The following is an 8073-nucleotide window of genomic DNA, read 5'->3' as shown; positions in this document are numbered from 1 at the left end:
GTACAGCCCAGTCGATGATTTTAGTAGATGTGTTCAAATCGGGACTATGTCTAAAATTTGTCCCTGTTGCAAGGCCTTGAAATTCAATGGTGAAACAATGGGAACGTGTTGCGCCTCAGAAAACGTTAAACTTCCTCTATTGGCTTCACCACCAGAGCCATTGAAGACTTTGCTTACTGGAACTACGTCAGAATTTTAGCGTTTCTTATCACAGATCAGAAAATATTAACTCATGTTTCCAAATGACGTCGTTTGGTGCCCAAATCGAAATTCCAGATCAATATATGCCTACTTTCAAAGTAAAAGGGCAAATTTATCATAGAGCAGGGTCCCTTCTACCATTCTCAGGCGATAATCATAAATTTTTACAATTGCACTTCATCAGTGATAGAAATTCTGAATTGAACGCACGTTGCGAAATTTATCCCGACGTTGAAAGGACAATCGTTTCCCAATTGCAACATCTTTTCCACGAAAATAATAATTTAGTGCGTCAGTTCAAAACAGCCATCGATTTGATGCCTACTGATACGCATAAAATTGTTATTTCCGCTGCCAAAACGCCTCCTGGCCGACATGTGCGTAGATACAATGCTCCAACTATCAACGAAGTGGCAATCGTTATGATCGGTGATCAGTTTTTACCTCGAGATATTATTCTTCATAAGCGAAACGCTCAGGTGGTAAGAATTGCTGAAACTCATCGATGCTACGATGCCATACAATATCTTATCATTTTTGGGATGGAGCCGATGGTTATCACTTTAATATTAAATTGATAAATCCAGCCACTAACAAAGAAATGAATAAGAAATGCAGTACAATGCATTATTATTCCTATAGACTAACGATTCGGCAGGATGAAGATAATTATATTTTAAAATGCCATCAATTGTTTCACCAATACGTCGTTGATATGTATGCGAAAATTGAATCAGAACGTTTGCTATTTATCCGTCTGACTCAGACCAAGCTCCGCATACATTCATTTGCGAGATGCAGTTGTAAATGACGGTAATACCACAGATGTTGGAAGATTAACGATTGTACCTTCGTCATATGCTGGCATTCCCCGTCATATGCATGAATATGCTCAAGATACTATTGCGTATGTTTGTCTCTATGGTCGTCCAGATTTATTTATTACATTTACATGTAATCAATCTTGGGACGAGATACAGCAGCTTTTACTTCAAGGAAAATCAGCTTTTACTTCAAGGACAATCTTTTACTTCAAGGACAATAGGACAATCGGCGTAATTTTACAATGTAAAGTTTACATTGTAAAACTTGAAGTGTTTGGGTCAGTGCGATGCTGGATGTACTCGGTGGAATGGCATAAACGAGGATTGCCACACGCATATATACCAATCTGGCTACATTATAAAATTACTTCTAACGAAATTGATGATGTGATTTCCGCTGAAATACCTGAGGAAAATGTCGATAAGGGGTTATAAGATATTCATGGCCAAAGGAAGGTGCACAAAGCAATATTCTCGACTTTTAGTACCCAACACAATTACTGGCAATGATGGTTACCCACAATATAGAAGAAGATGTTGTACGTAGTTCAACCTAGTTAGTGTAATTTCATATTATACTGTACTTAGTTAGTATAATATGAAATTAAATTAGACAGACTGTAATTATTTAAATAAATGGCATAAAAAAATGCAAGGGTCTAATATTCACACGTAATGGGAGTTCTGATTCCCTTTCAATAGTTTATAAGAGGGCATCAGCCCATTTTGTACTTGGCTTCCATTTGTTTCCATTTATGTAAAAATATGACTGTAAAACACACAGACTGACTACCAACAAGAAAAAAGCGAGCAAAAACCTTTTTCAAGTTGAGAAACGGTAATAACCGTTTCTCAACTTTCTCTTCTGAAACCGTTTTCTTCTTCTCAACCGTTTCTCTTCTGAGCTTGTCATCAGTCCAGCACATTTAAAAAAATTTGGAGTTTCATTCAAAGTTGGCCATTTGAACAAACTCCAGCAATAAAAGCTATAATTTCAAAAATAGACTGTTTGAAACTGGACTTTACCATTATTTCTGGAATGACTGAAACAGAAACGATGTAAATAAACCATCCGGCTGTAAATGGAAGAATCCAAGCAGTAGCAGCATCATCAATTCCTTCAGCAAGAAGAGAAACAACGGTGCCTGACAATGCACCAAAGGCAGTAATCAGCTGTAAGAACAAGGCTTTTCTTCTAGGGCAGCCAGATTTGATGAGAATTGCATAGTCACTGATCTCATGTGGAATTTCATGTACAAGAACCGTGGCTGTTGAAATAATACCAATTGGTCGCCCGGCAAGAAACGAAGCTCCAATTGCTAAGCCATCAATGAAATTATGTGTAAAATCTGCTGCCAAATTCAAGAATGCAGCTACTTTGATGCTCCTTTCTGGATTCTCAGTATTTTCTGTGCTATCACTGTTATTTTTAGTGTCTTTTTCATTTTTGTCACTATTCTTGTTTCCATCTATCTGAACTGCCTTGACTTCTTTTTCCTTTTCTTCAATTTTAGACGTCTCAGAATGAGAATGTCCATGTCCTCCTTTTACAATATGGACACATTTTTCAACTATCGAAAACGTCAAAATGCCAGATATTACCCACAATCCAACACTCATATCATGAGGCTCATGTTCAGAATCATGACTCTGTGAATGTCCATGTCCTGCCCTCTCCATTGTTATCATTGCATGAAGAATAAGATGAAGAAAGGCTTCTCCTTAGAGTCCACCAGATGAAAAACTGAGTAAAACTTTCAACAGTGGATGAGACTGGTCTTTATCTCCCAGTGGTATTAAAAATAAAATGATGAAAGGGAGAATACTAATTAATAAAGTTGCTCCTAGTGCCTCAATCCATAGGCTCATAGGGTCTTTGGGATACTTTAATGAAGGAGATTCATTGCTATGTCCATGATTGTCAAACGCATCACATCCATTGATCCATTGCACAGACATAGTAATAAAATACTAACTGTAAGTACACATATATTTTAGCACATCTTCATTGTGCTAAAACCCTTGTTAGAGACAATTTGATCTCTAATTATACTGAATTTTATTTCGTCTAATGCTGAAGTTCCTAAGGGTGTGCTTTCATCCAGCTCATTTATCACCTTAGATTCAACTGCAGTCATTTTTGTTTCTCCATCTGTGAGTTCTAACTTCAGTAATCTGTTTACAGACTGAATAATAGCCATTTTTTTTTGTTTAGATAATGTGACATTGGTAACTTTCTCAACTTGTAGTATCTGAGGCTTCAGTTCACATACGCTCTTAGTTGAATTCATTATATTGAAATGTGGATTATTAGTGATGATGCCTTCTTATAAATAACAATTGACATCATAGTTGCATCTATGACCTCGTCATCCAAAATATTCAGCTAAATATAATGATGTCATTTTGAAAGTGCTCTGTGTAATGACAATGCTGCAAAAACTAAACTAATAGAAATGAATGTAAGGTATCATGCCAAATGAGAACACTTGAGTAAGAACAACTGAAAACGCCAAGTAAGATCAGTCATGAGTCTTTTACTTTGCTCTCAATAAGATTGAGGCATTAGGTCTACAACATTTGGATAAGTCTTTGTCTTCCTGTTTTTGCAGTTTCTGTACTGGTAGTGGTGAGGAACTTTCGGAACTTGGAGGTTGATCAATGACGTTAACTATGAGCGATATTTCACTGCACAGCTTATGGCCATTTACACGACGAATGGCATTAAGAAGCAAAATTGATTATCCAACATCGGCAATTTTTTCATTGTTAGTATATTTATCAAGATTATCTTCAGAATTCTGTTTTGGTGAAATAGCAAGTTCAATTGGGGTCAATTTGTAAGGTTTAGTCATTTTTCTAGAGAATTGTGTTCACAAGTTCTGCGATTAATGGTATTAACAATGAAAAGAAACTACCACCCATTTGAGCATGTTGTTTTCCCTTTAAATATTTTCCTTTCTTCTTGCAAGCTAGGGTACGCACAAGTGAGCGCTGTGGCTTTTTCTGATGCTTAACTACTTCTGGCAGTTGAGTATTACATTCAATTAAATTTGAACGAACTTCAGGTAGGTACTTGAATTTATTGTCAACGCTGTGTTGGAGTATTGCCATCCTAAGGTGTGGTTTTAGAATGACCTTAGACAGAAAATAAATAGAAGTTTTTGTATAGTATCTTTAGTTTCATGATAGCTGTGTTTTACTGTTCACGGGCTAGATAGAATGATAGTGATAGAATGTGATAGAAGTGATAGAATGATAGAATCTCAACAATATGAGAGTAACACTTTCCACACTTACTTGTAAAAGTTCCTTGGCCTGAAATATAGCTTCCAGCTTGAAGAATTGTCCCGTTTTCTTCACAATTTCTTTTGATCTGTTCCCAGCTTTGTTAGCCCAGTAAACAAAGTTCAACACAGGGCCCCATAAAACCTGCTCGCTCGCCATTCTGTCATCGAGTAATATCCAGGGAAATAACTTTTAAAAAAAAGGGAAGTGCGGGACCCGGTGCACCTATCCCCAGCAGTTTAAGTACAAAAGTACCGCCGGTACTACGGTTCTTCTGTTCCGTTCTCGCTCTCTTCTGCAGAGTTAGAGAGCTCGACGATTTTGATTTTGTCCGCCAATATAGGTTTTAAGAGTTAACATAGTATAATTAAAATCGGTTAGGATCAAAAATTTTTTGATAAAAATATTGCAAGCAAATCTAGTTATGGCAAAATTTAGATGAAATGGCAAAATAAGGGCATCAGCCCATATTTTGTTTCCATTTATGTAAAAATATGACTCTAAAACAAACAGACGGACTATCTATCAACAAGAAAAAAGCGAGCAAAAACCTTTTTCAAGGCCAAGAGAATTTCTTTACAAGTTGAGAAACGGTTATAACCACGGTGTCTATGGTTTTAGAATTACCTTGGACTGAAAATTAATAGAAGTTTTCTTACAGTTTCTTTTGTTTCATGATAGCTGTGTTTTACTATTCACGGGTAGAGATACGGTAATTTCATTGTCAAAAATATTCTTGACCACACTTAAATCTTCGAGCGTGTTTCGATTAAGATCCAATAAAACGTAATCATAAGGTTTATTTGTAGCTTGTTTGTATGCCGAGAACAAAAGTTTTGGTTTTCTGGCGTAAATTTGTTTTGATAAAGTTACAAAAGAACTTCAATCATGAACAACCCAATAGATGATATAATAAGTACAATTCAAAGCAGGTGTTCTCATGCATTAGTTCTGATGAAACAGATTGTGAAGAATAACGGTTACGGAAATTTTTCTTGATGATATTGGACTGTGAATAACTGTAACCTCATGTGCGATCTTTCTGTCATGGATTCAGCTTCATTATAAATAATCAATCTCGAGTTTGGTTCAATAATATTAAATAAATATTATTGTAATTAAATAATTTTATATATATAGATTATTAAAATAATCTATATATTTAAAAATAAGTTGTTTGTGTTTTATGTCTGTTACACTATGTCTGTTACGCCTGATTATGAAAAATAAAGAAAAAAAGAAAACAAACTAAAATTTAAAAACTGAAAATTGAATAAATTTTTTGAAATATTTTGACAATAGATTAAAGTAATTCGAAAACCTTAAAACAGATACTTAAAATTTGAGGTTTATTATAAATTGTTGAGCTTTAGCAACCTTGGCACGTAAAGAGGAATTTTTAGTATAGATCTTAAAATGACAGAAGAAACAGCCGAGGACGCTGATCAAATAGTTAATTCAGAGATAAATTTTAGTATAAATCCTACAATGGCAGAAGAAACAGCCGAGGAATCTGCTCAAAGGGTTAATGCCAAAAGGCTTGCGGCTAAAGAACGCAAAACCGTGCAGTTAGATGAAAATCCACCTGGACAGCAAGAGTCAAAACGTATCAAAACTGAAAATGATAGCGATTATGATTGAGTTTGGGATTTTGACTTGGATAAGGTCATCAATGCCTACCAGATTTTATTTTAAAAAAAACCAAAATTCGGCGATATGTATTTCATAGTGACGGTGAAAAATACAGAAGAAAAAGAAAACTGAAAAAAGAAAAATGGTAAGAAACTAAAAAAAAAACTAAAAAGAAAAAAACTAAAAAATTTAAAAAATTAAAAAAAGAACCTAAAAAGAAAAAAACATAAAAAAATAAAAAAAAATAAAAAAAGGTAAAAATCTAAAAAGAAAAAAATTAAAAAAAGCTAGAAAAAACTAAAAAAAACTGGAAATTGCACAAATATTTCAATATATTTCGACAAAAGATTAAAGTAATTCGAAAAACTTAAAACAGATACCCAAAATTTTTAGGTTTATTATAAATTGTTGGAGCTTTAGCATGCTTGGCAAGTAAAGATTTTTCCAAGTGTGAATGTTGGAATGAACATTGACAAATTGAAGAAAACAAATCAATAGAAAGAAGAAACTAAAAAAAAGAAAAACCAAAAAAAAAACTAAGAAAAGAAAAATCTAAAAAAGAAAAAAAACTAAAAAGGAAACGGTATCTATATATATAAAAAAATTGTACATATGCATGTTTGTTTGTTTGTGGGTTTGCATTTGACGTCATTATAAGTATATAAGGCTTTGTATATGACGTCAATATAAGATGACACTACAGACCGGGACACCGGGACACAAATGACGACCGGGACACAGGGAATATAAATGACGACCGGGACACTCAAAGAGAAATTACAGACCGGGACAGAAATGACGACCGAGGCAGAGGGAATATAAATGACGACCGGGATACTCGAAGAAAAATTACAGACTGGGATACCGGGACAAAAATGACGACCGGGACACAGGGAATATAAATGACGACCAGGACACAGGGATACAACTACAACGAGGACGCTGGGGGCACAGGGGGATATATAAATGACGACGGGGACACAGGGAATGATCGATTAGCAATCACCATCAACAAAGCTCAAGGGCAATCGTTAGAAAAATGCGGTATATATCTGAATACGGATTGTTTTCCCATGGACAATTATTATGTTGCATGTTCAAGAGTTGGTAAACCTAACAATCTATTTATATGGACAGACAATGGGACAGCAAAGAATGTTGTATATCCGCAAGTCTTACGTAGTTAAATATATATATATATATATATATATATATATATATATATATATATATATATATATATATATATATATATATATATATATATATATATATATATATATATATATATATATATATATATATATATATATATATATATATATGTGTATATATATATATATATATATATATATATATATATATTTATATATATATATATATATATATATATATATATATATATATATATATATATATATATATATATATATATATATATATATATCATGAAAAGAGAAATCACCAATGCTACAGCACAAACACAAAAAAAAAAAAAAAAAAAAAAAAAAAAAAAAAAAAAAAAAAAAAAAAAGGGAGACAGAAGGAGAAAAGGAAGACTGTTTTCCTAAATTAGTGATTAATATAGACCAGCACTTGAATGAGGCCTTAACCCTACTCATCCATACAATAACATAGGTCAAACAGCATAGCCACACACAATCAACCATAAAGAATAATCCATGGACAGGCAGTCATGTCGTCAATAAGTATAAGTCGTCATTTACCAAACCATAGAAAAAATAATATAGACAAATAATTCAGAGGCAACACCCAACATAAGGGCTCATCAGGAGAATACACTGGCCTATATAGGGTTTCGCCACTCTAAATTCTCTACCCAGCACAGTGTTGTGGCTACCACAGAATATCCATGGCATCCCCGCATCAGGTATCACCCCCAAAATACATGTCTATGAAAAAAACAGCAAATGTAAAACAACCAAGTAAAACCAAAACAAGCTTATCCTGTTAATATATCCCTCCCTTTAGCAACAATAGGTAAACTAAATATTATAAATTTTACCAAATCACAAATATTAACACATTGCAAAAAACCTGAATGAACTAAACAATTATATAATTCATCTTTACCATGTGGCTAATTTTTTAAAATATATATATATAT

At 33.6% G+C, this 8073-nt stretch overlaps 1 protein-coding gene across 1 annotated transcript; it reads right to left on the bottom strand.

Annotated features, from left to right (window-relative positions):
• Nucleotides 1-1973: 1973 nt before the first annotated feature.
• Nucleotides 1974-2984, bottom strand: LOC136040690 (zinc transporter Slc39a7-like). The gene is given in 1 exon segment (XM_065724989.1): nucleotides 1974-2984. A coding segment is annotated over 1 exon segment (1011 nt).
• Between the last annotated feature and the right edge of the window lie 5089 nt (nucleotides 2985-8073).

This window comes from Artemia franciscana, chromosome 21 (assembly GCF_032884065.1).
Source record: "Artemia franciscana chromosome 21, ASM3288406v1, whole genome shotgun sequence".
Lineage (NCBI taxonomy): Eukaryota > Metazoa > Arthropoda > Branchiopoda > Anostraca > Artemiidae > Artemia > Artemia franciscana.
This window is presented reverse-complemented; position numbering and strand designations above follow the sequence as displayed.